The sequence below is a fragment of the Cornus florida genome, unplaced genomic scaffold (assembly GCF_030987335.1).
Source record: "Cornus florida cultivar Cherokee Brave unplaced genomic scaffold, ASM3098733v1 CherokeeBrave_3.0.0_Hap2_Chr11, whole genome shotgun sequence".
Classification (NCBI taxonomy): Eukaryota; Viridiplantae; Streptophyta; class Magnoliopsida; order Cornales; family Cornaceae; genus Cornus; species Cornus florida.
The window spans coordinates 108,579,139-108,593,932 of record NW_026775581.1 but is presented as its reverse complement, the minus strand read 5'-3'; the positions used below and the strand labels follow the sequence as shown (position 1 = coordinate 108,593,932).

General features: G+C 34.1%; 2 protein-coding genes across 2 annotated transcripts; one reads left to right on the top strand and one right to left on the bottom strand.

Annotated features, from left to right (window-relative positions):
* The first annotated feature begins 4,033 nt into the window (after positions 1–4,033).
* LOC132286892 (protein DUF642 L-GALACTONO-1,4-LACTONE-RESPONSIVE GENE 2-like) lies at positions 4,034–8,777 on the top strand. Its single transcript, XM_059789316.1, has 3 exons — positions 4,034–4,143; positions 7,017–7,529; positions 8,068–8,777. Exons 1-3 carry the CDS (start codon positions 4,074–4,076, stop codon positions 8,601–8,603), a joined length of 1,119 nt encoding a protein of 372 aa, XP_059645299.1. The 5' UTR covers positions 4,034–4,073; the 3' UTR covers positions 8,604–8,777.
* Positions 8,778–10,518: 1,741 nt separating this feature from the next.
* On the bottom strand, positions 10,519–13,433 carry LOC132285863 (uncharacterized). The gene is made up of 3 exons (XM_059788095.1): positions 13,325–13,433; positions 12,632–12,747; positions 10,519–12,441 (listed from the first exon to the last, which is right to left on the bottom strand). Exon 3 carries the CDS (start codon positions 12,061–12,063, stop codon positions 11,236–11,238), a length of 828 nt encoding a protein of 275 aa, XP_059644078.1. The 5' UTR covers positions 12,064–12,441; positions 12,632–12,747; positions 13,325–13,433; the 3' UTR covers positions 10,519–11,235.
* Positions 13,434–14,794: the final 1,361 nt, after the last annotated feature.

Below are 14,794 nucleotides of genomic sequence, written 5' to 3'. Positions count from 1 at the left end.
TACATATTATTGAAATATTTTATTTATAGTTATATTTTCAATATTTATATACTATATCATATTATTCAAATATTGATTTTGGAGCTTTCATTTGGACAATGAGTTCTCAAATAATTCAAGGCCCTTTTGACAAAAAATGAGTTTGAGAGACTCGTCCCACATAATCTGATCTCTTTTTACTAGGGTTAGGAATAAGATATTTAGGCATAGACATACTAAATTGTTTAGCCGTTCTAAACAAGTCGAGTTGGAGCTTGACTTATTTTTCAAGCTCGTCTGAATATTGTGTGTGCGAATAAGCTCGTATATTTAAAAAGGCCCATATTTTTAAAAGGTTCAGCCCATATCATGTAAGTTTTGAGCCCTTCTCTGATCTCTTGGTCCAATATTTTAACTCTTAGCCCAACAGCAATATCTAAAAGACTCAATCTCAGCCGTTGAAATCATGTCAAAACTTGGATTTGTTAATGGCCCGCTTGATGTTGCTACTGTATTGAGGGGGGAAAAAAACAAGAAAAAAATTATAAGTAGGGTTGACACAAAATTGCTATTAGGAAGCATATGCGTGTTTGATGATATATTATATTCAAAATAAGAACGGATAGAATTGTTCTAAGAAAAAACGATTAGTGAAAATACAGAACATTTACTTTAAAAAGACTTGTAAAAACTAAGTTTAGCTTATTCAAAAAAGTCTACTGATACTAAAGCTTGGATCGGCTCATTTTGCAATCATAATCGAGAGCATAAAAAATACCTTCGGCTATATTTGGTTGCATGAAGTTGGGGATTTAGAATTAGAATTGGAATTTATAAAATTGAAGAAAAGTAACTTACAAAATTGAACCAAATTTTTCACCAATTTCACCGATTTCAATTTCACATGTCTAGTAATAGACTATATTTCAATTTCACGTATCTAATAGTAGACTATGGAATACTCTAATGTTACGTTAGTGTGCATGAATCGAATGTCCATTTTAACCATTTTTTTGTTTGGTGTGTAATTTCCATTCCTGTGAATGAAAATCTATTCCACAACTAGACCTTTGAAATGGTTATTCTATTCCCAAATAATTTTTTTAAAAAAATTCAGCTTCCCAAAAAACCCTCATTTTCCAAGTTCAAAAACCACCATTACCTTCTACCACAACTACCTCTGCCTTGCACCACCACCAACTTCCACCACTACCACCACCTTCTACCGCCATCACCACCACCATCGACTTTCACCACCGCCCATCGCTTTCTACCACCACCGCCGCCACCTCCATCACCATCACCGCCATCAGCTTTTTCCACCGTCGCCACATTCCACCATCGCCATCGCCTTTCACCACGTACAACCACCACCTTCACCATCACTGCCTTCCACCACCGCCACCACCACCGCTATCACATTCTACTGCTACCACCTTTCATCACCACCACCACCACTGCCTTTCACCACCACCACCGCCATCGCCTTCTGTTGCCACCGTCTTCCACTACCATTACCACTACCACCACCCACGCCTTCCACCACCACCACTATCACCACCATCACCATCTTCCACCACCATCACCGCCACTACCTTCCACCACCACTGCTGCCATCGCTATCGCCACCACCGCCACCCCTTCCACCGCCGCCACCTCTACTACCTTCCACCACCACCATCACCTCCTTCCACCACCGCCACTTCTACTGCCTTCCACCACCACCACAGTCACCTCCATTGATTCTCACCACCGTCACCTACACCACAATCTCCTTTTACTACCACCACACCACTACTACCACCGCTTTCCACCAACATCACTGCCGCCTTCCACTACCACCACCGATTCCGCCTTCCACCATTGCCACCACCACCGCCTTCCAACACCATCACCTACACCACTACCACTTTCCACCTCTACCACCATCCGCCACCACTTATTTTTTAAAAAATTATAGAAGAATGTCATTTTGTTAATTTAATTTATTTATTAGTAAGAGGAATATTTTGGAGAACTCAATTTGAAATTTATTCTATTCTAAATTTTAAATTGGTTCAACCAAATACTAGAATGGTTATTATCATTTCATTCCTACACATTTCATATTTATAACCAAATACTAGAATGGTTATTATCATTTCATTCCTACACCTTTCATATTTACAACCAAATAATAAAATAAGAATGGCCATTCCAATCCATTCCAATTCTCATTCAATTCTCACTTACTTTTCATTCCATTCTAACACACCAAACGTAGCATAAGGGTATGTCTGGATTGAGAGATTTGGAGGGATAATGAGGAAACGAAAATCAAGGATAAGGTAGATTGTGTTTGGGTGGTTTAAGATGAGAGAAAATAAATGATAAGGAAAGATAGCTATGCTTCCTTATCCCTCATATCCTATATCTCAAAAAATGAGATAAAGAGAGAAAAGATAGTGTTTAATATTTTCAAAATTTTGAAACTGTCCTTAACAATTAAAAGGAAAAAACTATTACTCCCCTCATATCCCATCTATTTGATAGGGCATGATAGTTTTTTCATCGTTGACACCTCTTTTCTGTTTTTTTTCTTCCATCTATCATGTCGAAACAAAAATACTATCATTTTTTTTTTCTCCTATCTATCCATTAATAGGAATTATTGTTATTATTTCATTTATTTTCTTTTATCTCATAGCAAAAAAATAATAAAAAATTAGACTAATTCCAACTTCAATCTCACTTGTCTATGAAGTACTTGGGCACGTTCAAGAACTACAGTGTGGTCCATCAAGCATCATCTATTCAATTCAATTCAATGATGTCTCATCCAGCCTCATGAATGTGCAACAAATACCCCATCAACTACCGTGAAACTCTTCAGTCTAACGTTGTCTCATTCAGTATACAATTAACACAAGGGACCCACTAACATACAGTAAAAAACTTTTAAAACATCCCAACGTTGACAGCACTCTACCATACGTGTATCTATATATATATACAGATATAATTGCATATACAGATGCACGTATACAGTATATCTAATTTGACCCCTTTGTTGCTCATATCTGTGTTAAAGTAATAGGAATTATTGCCGACCAAAAAGGGACAATAGGATTGAAATTATATGCAAGTATTTAACTAGGCAGATGAGTATTACATTAAGAAATTGAACTTATACTGGATCACATGGGTTGCTTACAATCAGATGTTGAATGTCACTTTTTTTTTTTTACCTTCAATTCTCTGATTGACGATTCTGATGTTTTTTGGTTGGCACCTCCACCATCTATGGATGAGAAGAATCCATTTAAAATCTGATGACAAGTAATATTCAAATAGTTCGAGGGTAATTTCGTCATTTTACCTACAGATCTCGAGACTCAAATCACATTGGTTCTCCTAGAAGATCTGAACAACATTTATTTATATCAAAGAGCATGTGCCCAGCGAATACCAGAAATATTGGGGTCAATTTCGTCATTTTAGTCCATTACATGTGTTTGTAAATGTCTATACTATATATATATATTACAGGAAGGAAAAGACATCCTACAAAAAAGGTTCTTAATGGAAGATTATATGATGTTCAAGTGAAAATTAAACCTTCAAATGTCAAAAATACCCCTAGTCCCGACAGTGCAGCTGTTTGTCAAGAAAACCATGTGCCTTTGAATGGCTTGTTTTTATCCTCCACGACCAGTTCACCGGAATAACTTCATGCTATATTCTGAGTATGAAGAGGTGGAGGGCTGTTTAGGTCATTTCAGGTTGCTTAAAATAAATTCAATACGCATCAATAATTGCACTTAATTCAAGAAATTTCAATTATATTTACTATTATCCCTCATTATCTTAAATAATACATGTGTAAATTGTAATAGAAAATCAACTCAGTTTTGGACAAAAAGAGTTTGCTAGCACTAGCAGACATTGTGGTTAATTAGATATTGGTTGGTAACGACAGTTGTAGTGGCATTTCTGTTGTTTATTCAAAACTAAGGGGCCTTCTCATGAACAGAAATACATAAAACCCATTGCCAAGCCGTGTGATTTCGACGCAAACAAATACTAGTACATTATATCTCTCTCTTCCCGGCACAATGTTGAGGTTCGCCGGACTGTTACTGCTACTTTGTGCAACCTGCCATCTCGTCTCATCCCTCACTGACGGTAAGCTTCTCTCACTTTTTGGTCAAACCTTTTCCAAGCTTTTATATTTGCTGTGTTTTTGTATTCATACATTTATATATATATATATATGTACTATATAAATACAATTATACAAAAATGTAAAAATACGTGACATATTTAACATATAGGTATTTTACAGTTTTAGACAAGATGGCTAGTGTTTTAGCTTTCAGATCTTTTATTAAATTTGGGTTAAAGTACATTTCCTATATATGAATGCTGAATTCTGTTGAAATATTGTTATTGGATTTTTTATTTTATTTTTAATATCTCAACAGTATTAATTAGTTCAAGGTTATTTACAGTTCTATATATGCCTCCATTCTCTTAGCTGATTGAGTCATATACATATATATATATATATATATATATATATATATATTTATTTATAGGAATAAGTACAGAAAACAGCCTAAAGTATACTCCATGTAGCGTTTTTACTCCTTATTTGAAAAAGTGTATTGTGCAAAAATACCCCATTTAGCATAAATTAATGTTGTAATAACCGTTTTACCTTTTTACTCTTCAAAAAATGCCATAGGGTATATATGCTACTAATCTCATAGTATTGGGTGTTATGTACACATTACCTTATATATATATATTTTTTGAAAACTTTTTTCTCTATAAATGTTTCTAAACATTTTTTTTTTTTTTAAATTTTGAGAATTTGTGGAACAATGATTCGAATTTTTTGAGATTTCAGTTTACTCTTTTCTAAATTTTTTTTTTCTTTATTTTATTTATTTTTCGTACCAACACTGTTAAACAAAAAAATAAATAAATAATTCCCGATATCAGTGTGTACTGGTTTTCGAAGTTTGGAAAATTTTGTTTTCTTTAATTTGCACCTTATTTTTGTTTTTTTATTTTCTAATTTTATCTTTACTTTTGTTTTATACTTTTATTTTTATTTTATATTTTTATCTTTACGTGTTCGTTGCCAGCGTCCTCCAATAGTGTCATTTTTTATCATTTTATAAAATTATTTATTTTTATATATTTTATAAAATGATTTAGTAAGAGTAATTTAGTCAATTTAGGGTTTAAATTTGTCAAAGGGACCTATTTGCACCAGATTAAAACTTTAGGGGTGTTTTTTGCAAAAGGGGACATCCTCTAATACTTTTCGATCATTTTACAAAATTATTTATTTTTATATATTTTATAAAATGGTTCAATAAGAGTAATTTAGTTAACTTAGGGTTTAAATTTGTCAGATGGCCTTATTTGGACCAAATTAAAACTTTAGGGATATTTTTTTACACGTAAAAGATGTGACATGCACTATATACATATATTAAGAGTGTTTTTTGCACTAGACCCTTGTTATATCTTTGCATTTTCCCATTGGTATAAAAGCTAATGTTGAACAAATTAAAAAATTTCTAAGTAGTTTAAAAGAAGTTTTGTTGGTTGAGTTGTGTTGCGACGGGGACGTCGAACCTCTAAGGAGGGGTGGATTGTGATGGTCTTGTGGGCGGGTGCGAGAAACACTGTCAGGTTATCACACTGACGAGTTATAGGTGCACAGTCACACATCGTCTGGGTAGAGGAAAGGTGAAGTGCTTATATATAAGTGTGTCATCTCCAATTGTTATGAGGCCTTTTGGGATGAAACCCAAGAGCAAAACTGTGCGGACTCAGGCCTAAAACGAACAATATCATACCATGTGATGGAGTGAGTCGTTACAACAAACTAAGTCATTTTATACCAACATTCTAGATCTGTATTTATTTTAGCTTATAAGGTTGTTGGACAAGTGTAAATATGAAATTTAAATCCCTAATACAAATGGGCAAACCTCAGCTGTACAATACTAGACAGTTGATCACCACACCCAATGTTGTGGGTGGTCAATGGACTATTAGCTATAGAATAATAGATGGTCCTGTTTAATTTATGCTCATCTGGACCAATTTTTTATTATTATTTAAATAAAATAAAATAAACCAAAAAACAAAAAATAAAAAGAGATTGATCCTTATCTTGCATTAACTTATCCAATTAATTGCACATTCAATGAAGTGGTAGCTTACGTCTAGCTTTGTCACCAACCTCATTTGTCTCAAGCCAACATTGGGAAATTCATAATATCCATATAATTGTTATTGATGGTACAGGCTATATACATAATATAATACGTAGTACTACACTATAGGATATACCTAAATCTATACTGAAAAAAGGTTTAGGGAAGCTATAAAAAAAAAAACCATTTACACGTGTATTAAAATTTCAAAGTTCAATACACAAAAATGTGAAGTTAGTTTTAATTATAATTAAAGCTTAACAAAACTTGTCATTTTATACCCATTGAACTTTGAGTTTTTATATATTTATAATTAAATGTATTATTGGAGATTTGGCAATCAAATTTTGTGAACTATATAGTAGTAGTATATTTATACTGGAAAGACAACACTACTCCCCCTTTTATCATGTGAGTCCATAGACAAAGCATGTGATGACCTAGTGGAAATAGTTGTACCTTACAAATAAATTAAAGCCAAGCGGTGTATATATATGTGTGTGTGTGTGTGTACAGCATTCAGGCTAAGGTAAATTGTTTACATTATTGTTGTTCTCCTTGAACTTTTAAGGACCATGATGGTTCTTTTTAATTATAAGCATTCTCTCAAATTGTTATATAAGATTTGGAATTTTAGTGAAGACAAATAAGATAAAAATGTAATTCATCGCAAACGAATTTTGATATAAAATTTTGATCATATAATCCTCTATTGAATGGTCAAGCGCATAAATTCATATTTATGTACAAGATTAAACTAAAAATTAGTGTTTACATGAGGTTGATTTCATTGTACCATTTTTTTGTGAACTTTTTCAGGATTATTACCCAATGGCAACTTCGAATTCGGCCCCAAACCATCGCAAATGAATGGCACCAACGTGGTAGACCGCAATGGCATACCGAATTGGGAGATTTCAGGGTTCATCGAATACATCAGATCGGGTCACAAACAAGGAGACATGTTGCTAGTAGTCCCCGAAGGAGCCTTTGCGGTGAGGCTTGGGAACGAGGCGTCAATAAAGCAGAAGGTGAAGGTCATAAATGGAATGTTTTATTCCCTCACATTCAGTGCAGCTCGGACCTGTGCACAAGAGGAGCAGCTAAACATATCGGTGTCACCGAATTCAGAGCCTAAGGATTGGGGCATGCTACCAATGCAGACAATGTATAGCAGTGATGGTTGGGATTCGTATTCATGGGGCTTCTTGGCTGAGTCCAAAGAAATAGAGATTATGATCCATAACCCAGGTGTTGAGGAAGATCCAGCTTGCGGCCCACTTATTGATTCCGTCGCATTGAAGGCTTTGAATCCTCCAAAACGAACCAGAGGTGATCCTTATCCCAAAATACTTTAATATTCCTGAAATATTGATGACATGATATCATTGACGACTCTTTTTTTCAATCGCCTAAGATCTACATTTTGAATGGGTATTACCCTGTGACCTAGTTATTAGAGCGCCCAACTTTCTGAATGAATGTGCCGTGTTCGATTCCACCATTGCCTTAGTTTGTCAAGGGGAAAAAATATTCATTGGTTGAACATGTCATTTGTCCCTCTTCTGTTACTACCCTAGAACTAATATCCTATATGGCCCAGTTAAAACTGGAACTATTGGGCCTTTGAGGCCCAAAGGTCAAGACAAGCTCGTGTTCATTATTTGGTCACTCAAAATCTTTTTCTACCACTAAAATGCAAAATACTCTGGCATCATGCTGATCCCAAGTTCACAAGTTTGTGCAATACACAAATAAAATTTGAATTTCTCTGTTTCTTCATGAATTATGTTTATATAAAGATATATGTCTACGACTCTATATAGATTTTTCACTTTCAAAAGCTAATTTATTTACATTTTTGTTGCAGTCAACTTGTTGAAGAACGGGAATTTTGAAGAAGGTCCATATTTGTTCCCCAACACATCTTGGGGTGTCCTAATACCCCCCAACATCGAGGATGACCATTCTCCGTTACCGGGGTGGATGATCGAGTCTCTCAAGGCCGTGAAATACATTGATTCGGAGCACTTTGCCGTGCCAAAGGACAAGCGAGCAGTGGAGCTCGTTGCAGGAAAAGAGAGTGCCATTGCACAGGTGGTCAAGACGGTCCCCGGCAAGGTCTATGACCTCACATTTGCGGTGGGCGACGCTAGCAATTCATGTGAGGGGTCCATGGTGGTCGAGGCATTTGCTGGCACGGTCACACTTCATGTCCCTTATGAATCAAAGGGCAAAGGTGGGTTCAAGAGTGCCAAGCTTCGGTTCAAAGCAGTGTCGAACCGGACCAGGGTCAGGTTCCTAAGCACATTTTACACCATGAAGAGCGACAACTCTGGCTCATTATGTGGTCCAGTGATTGATGATGTGAAATTGGTTAGTGTTCGTAACCTACGACATGCATGATCAACATAATTTATGCCACTATATCTATGTGGTGTTGGATTACTTATGCAGATCAATATCTGATTTGATCTATGTATTAATTGGTACAAGAAGCTTAGATTTGTGTTGATGTTCATTAATGTATCTATAGGTTTTTAAGGAGTGGAATGAGCAATCCAAATTACTTCACAATAATGATTGTGTTAGTGCATTTCCTCACCCCCTTCTCCTAATTTGCTATTTAGAACGAAAACTCTAACCAAAAAGGCTAAAAGAACAATTTAAGAACATTAAAAAGCCACAGACCATGCATTAACATTGACCGAGTACAACATTATATATCTAAATTATTAGAATATTTGAAAAAGAATAATGATTCTTGAACCTAAAAGTCTAATTCTAACCGAGAGATTAGGTGGCATAGTTCTTTAAGAAACTCCGAAAATTACAATAATGGAGTTATTTTCATTTATCAGGGGTTGCCTTAATCACATATTAATAAGTTTAGTCACATGAATTATATATATGTATATATATCACAAATGATAATTTTTTCTATTATATTATTAATTTTTTAAAATTATTTTTAATAATCCATATACGCATTTAGAGTCCAAAAATTATAGTTATATAAAAATTTCAAAGCGAGTGTACACAAATATCAACCAAGTAAAGTATTTACAGTTGTGCACAAATTCTGTCACCATCTAAAAATGGGCATTAATGACAGTAATTTGATCATCATGTTTAATGTACAGTGATCAATTACTGGTATATATATATTTTACTTAATTTTTTTTCTTTTTTTTAGAACACGTGTATCGATCCCACAATACACGCAGCATTCAAATTAGGAGTACGGTTACAAAGCAAGACTTCAAGAATAGTAAAAACAGAAATCTACAAATTGTTTTTAAAGATAGAAAAGAAAATCTACAAATTGTTTTTAAAGACAGGGAAAAAAATCGCTAAAGACTCTTTTTCTTCTTAGTTCTCATTAATTTTACCCGAAGTACAAAAAATATCAAATGAGTTACTCGATCTTCTATGCATTGCTCCAACCAACCCAAACAAATTCCAATCGATGATTAGTTTAGTTACTATAATTTCTCCCCTTCCACTAAAAAAAACGTGAGTGATTCGGGTCTGAACATACTTTTGTGGAGATTTTTGTGAGTATTTATTTTTATTTAAAAAAAAAATAGAAAAAACACACACAAAATAAAATGAAGGAATGTTTCACGAACATAAAACGACAGAAGACGCATGCATATTCATGATAAAAAATCTGCCAATTTCGAAGGCATGAAGTTGGAGAATACAATGTCAAATCTATCAACTAAGTGGCATGGAGTATGTAATGAAAATATTGACATTCCAATATATATATATATATATATATATAGTCACACCTATATATGCCCCCACCGTCCGTCCCATCCAAGAAATGAGACAATCGTGGACTGTATGTTTGTGTCTGGATTAATTAGTCTGGTCTTTAGGAATTGAAATTATTAATATTGCATGGAGTATGTAATGAAAATATTGACATTCCAATATATATATACAATCGTGGAATGTATGTTTGTGTCTGGATCAATCAGTCTGGTCTTTAGGAATTGAAATTATTAATATGAACGCAATGTGCCATGAATTTCATGTTAATTGACCAATAAAATTTAGTTGGCATGATTAATATATACTTTTTACTGATTCTTTGCCGGACAAAAGTTCTGGTTTACTTTTATATCAACTTCTGGATTCGACTTCTTTCAAACTTCAATCAATTATGTATGAATATTAGATAATTATGTAGTATATCCTAAGAAAATAGTCTGGTATTTGGAGGATAGGATTTAACTCGAACAAGAACGGATTCAGGAATTGTCAATGGGCGTGGACTAATAGTAAACATAAATTTAATAACACAATTTCTTAAAGAAAAAAAAAAGTTTATAACATAATAGATAAATATTTGAATTCAAAGATTACAAAATATCTATTTAAGTTGTGCTCGACGAGTCTTTAAAGACTCAAATTCGTTGATAATAGTCTCAAAGTCAATTTTCCAAAGAAGGTCCCGTTCAAGGTTGATAATCATGCAGTCGGCAAGAAATTCATCTCCTATCATGCTACGCATCGCTGTTTTAACACGTCTCATGCCTGAAAATTCTCTCTCCGTAGTTGTAAAAATAGGAAGAGTCAGCACAAGACGGATCAATCTGTCAACCAAAGGGTAGTACTCGAACTTTCTTTTTAGAACTACTTCCCTACATAAATCAGTAAGAGAAGAAATATTCTGAAACTCAAGATCACTAGTTACATCAAGTTGATAATGCATCAACTGAAACTTCAATTGTTTAACATCTTGACTAGTGAAGTCCTAAGGATAGAATTTCTCAGCAAGATTGCATATCTTTTCCACATTAAAAGATTTAAAAGAATCACTAGGATCCAAAGCCGAGCTAAGAGTAAGAAGTTCCATTACTTCGTTGTTGAATCTATGTTCTAACTCCATCAATTGTAAATCTATTGTAGAGTTGAAAATCTCAAAGTGATAATGGTGCTCAACTGTAATATAATCTTGTTGCTGACAATGATGACCCGTATCCTTTACATAAGGAGAACTCAAATCAGGTATATCAATGTTATGTCAATTGCAAAATGACACCACATTTGCAAGAAAAATATCCCAATCATCTTGTCTGAATTTTTGAAGGAGAGTTTTGGTTGTTGGGACTAATTTCAAAACATTTAGAATGTCTTGAGATTTGCGTTGCAAGGTCTGACAAAGTACGTTAGTGAATCCCATAATGTTATCCATTAAGTGCAAAATAAATAGGAATTCAAAGCTTCTCATTGCCTTGTAAACACCTGAAGCTTGCCCACGAATCTCTTGATTTTGCCCACCCTTTCTAAGATTTTCAACAACTTTACAGGATGCAGTATACATATCAATCAAGTTTCTCACAGAATCATAATGTGAGCTCCATCGAGTAGCTCCTGCTCGATGCAAGGTGCCAATTAGATTAGCCCCTTTACCAGATTGATGTTCACCTGTGCTCAACATCCGTGCAATCTCATCCCTTTGAAAAGATTCTAATTCACCAAGATGCTTGGGAGATGAAGCAACAAGATTGACAATACAAGTCAGGTGAGAGAAGAATTGCCAAATATTTGGCTCATCTTTAGCTGCAGCAACTAATGCTAGTTGTAATTGATGAGCCAAACAATGGATATAATAAGCAAATGGGCAATCTTTAAGAAATAATGCTTGTAATCCATTCCATTCTCCGCGCATATAACTAACACCATCGTACCCTTGACCTCTCAAATTTTGAATTGAAAGATCGAACCGAACAGGAATATCAGATATTGCATCTTTAAGTGTTACCGCTAATGTGTTTTCAACTCCCACTATGTCAAAAAAACGTTCCATTAGCAAACCATTATGGTTGACATCTCGTAAAACAAGAGCCATTTGCTCCGTTTCAGACTCATCTTGTGCTTCATCAACAAGAATACAATATTTGCCTCCCGCAATTTCATCACAAATAAGTTTTCTCACTCTGTTTGCAAGAATATGAAGAATCTCCTTTTGAATCGATGGAGCAATGTATTGGGCATTTTGCGGAGCATTGTCTAAGATAATGCTTGAGATTTCATCATTTCCTTCTGCTTTGTACTTTAACACTTCAATAAAATTCCCCCGATTTAATGAACTTCAACTTTCTTCATGGCCTCTAAACCCAATTCCTTGCAATGCTAGAAAGCGAACGATTTCAATACTTGCTTTAAGCCGCATTCGATTCTTCAAAAAACCTCTTCATTGTTATTGTTATTCATTGTTATTTTAACCCTAATAAAATTAAAGAATGAGTTAAATTAAAAATACAAAATCAAACTAAATTGCTATTATTCCTCCTAGCAACTTACACTAGATATAAGCATTTATCAATAAAAATAGAATGAGAAAATCAAATATTCAAATACTCCTCCAAATTTGAGGAATTTTAATCAGTAAACTAAATTAGTTGAGGAAATGGTACCTGTATGTGCTTGAGAATACAAAACCTGACAAATCAACAACCTCAAGTTCTCAGTCAAAGCATCCCTCCAGCCTTTCCATGATCTCCATTCGGACCATCTTTATTGTCTCTGGATTCTGAAATCAACCAACCCATTTTAGAATTTAGCCCCTCCCATCCACCGCAAATTACAACATATCCGGAGATACACATTTAAAAAATGCACAATGAAATTATGAAACATCCCATTTAATTGCTGAATGTTGAGTACTAATGCTCTAGAATAAAGAAAAAAAAAAAAAAGAAATTTAACAATGGTAATCGACCCTTAATTAAGCAGCCAGCATAGCTGGCGCCATCATACATAAATTGGAGTTGCAAAGAAAATTTAAACTACTCCGTATAACCAGCATAGCCAGAGCCATCAGAAGACCTGTGCAAATTAATAGAAAGAACCATTAACTTTTGTTCTGTTAAAACCTGCTCTTGATTTCCATGTGTTTGTACATTCTGATGGCAAGTGCTTTGACAGTTTGACAGTATTATTAATTGAAATTCTAGCTGAGCCAACTTCAAATAACATCAATGATGGTGGTATGTATCTTCGTATAAAAATAATATATATATATATATATATATATATATATAAACCCTTAATATTTCAAAGAAAGATCGATTCATGCAAAAGGAGAGAGAGAGAGAGGATGAACATACCTTGTCACGGTGTCACCTGCGCCTGCGGGGATAGCGGAGGCTGCGTCCTGCGGAGTGTCGAAGCAGATTGTGTCGTCTGAAAAACTTGCCCCAACTTAAATTGTGTCGTCTGAGGCCCTGCTTTTAGGTTTGGAATTTCTGATTTCTTATCACACTACCAGACTAGGGCTTGTTTGGCTTTGGGTGTTAGCTGACTTGGGTTGGGCTTGTTTAGATGGCCTAATAGTAGTAGTAATAAATTATTTTTTTGGGCTGGGCTAGGTAAGGCTGAGCCTGCTCAATCCCCCCTTAGATCCCGGCAGTGAACTCGAAAGATAAGTGCTTCACTACTTTTAATTACTCGTCGAATTATAGTGAATCATATTATACTTATATTTCTCTTTTCTCAATTATTTATGAATAAATTAGCTCAGAATATGATGTGACATACTGTACATTGTGAATTTAAATAAAAGTACACACGTCGATACAGAAAAATTCAACTTATAAAAAATTTGAGATTTTCCAAGCAGAGAATCCTTAATTATCCGCATGCATATATATATATATATATATATTGTTAATGTTCATTAATGTATCTATAGGTTTTTAAGGAGTGGAATGAACAATCCATCTACTTCACAATAATAATTGTGTTAGTGCATTTCCTCACCCGGCCCCTTCTCCTATTTTGCCATTTAGAACGAAAACTCTTACCGAAAAAGGCTAAAATCACAATTTAAGAACATGAAAAAGCCATGGACCATGAAGCATCAAAATTGACCGGAGAGCTTTGGCTTTTAGTCCCGTTTGACATGCGTTTTTTATTTTTGCTGTTTTTATTTTTGAGCTATTACATTATTAATTTTGACAACAAAAGCATATTTAGTGCGACTTTATTTTATTTTATACAGTGCTAAAACACTTTGTGAACAGCAATTCAAAACTAAAACATTAAAAAGTTATTTGTTCTTATTTTGACAACTGCTCATGGCCTAAAACTATACCTATGTATGTTTTCATTTTCGACAGTTCTACAACAAAATATCGTTCCCAAACGTGTTTCCGATTTTTTTCCAAGGCATTCATACAGCAAAAACAATGTTTTTGTTTTAGCCAAAAATAAAATGCCTAAAACAAAGTGCATGTCAAACGGGCCCTTAGTTTCTCTATATCATAGAGCATTATATATCTAAATTATCATAATATTAAAAAAGGATAATGATTCTTGGATCTAAAAGTTTAATTCTAACGGCGATTAGGTGACATTGTGATTTTGAAAAACTTGATAAATTACAATAATGGAGTTATCTTCACTTATCATGGCTGCCTTAATCATATATTAATGAGATTAGTCACATGAGTTATATATATGTATATATATCACAATTGATCATTTTTTTTTATATTATATTATTAACTTTTTAAAATTATTTTTAATAATCCAAATACGCATTTAGAGTCCAAAAATTATAGTTATATAAAAATTCA

Excerpts from the sequence above, each read along its gene's own strand:
- LOC132286892 (XM_059789316.1), top strand. The coding sequence starts at position 4,074 with ATGTTGAGGTTCGCCGGACTGTTACTGCTACTTTGTGCAACCTGCCAT. Across the intron at positions 4,144-7,016 it reads CGTCTCATCCCTCACTGACG|GATTATTACCCAATGGCAAC; the intron begins GTAAGCTTCTCT and ends GAACTTTTTCAG. Across the intron at positions 7,530-8,067 it reads TCCTCCAAAACGAACCAGAG|TCAACTTGTTGAAGAACGGG; the intron begins GTGATCCTTATC and ends TTTTTGTTGCAG.
- LOC132285863 (XM_059788095.1), bottom strand. The coding sequence starts at position 12,063 with ATGGCTCTTGTTTTACGAGATGTCAACCATAATGGTTTGCTAATGGAA.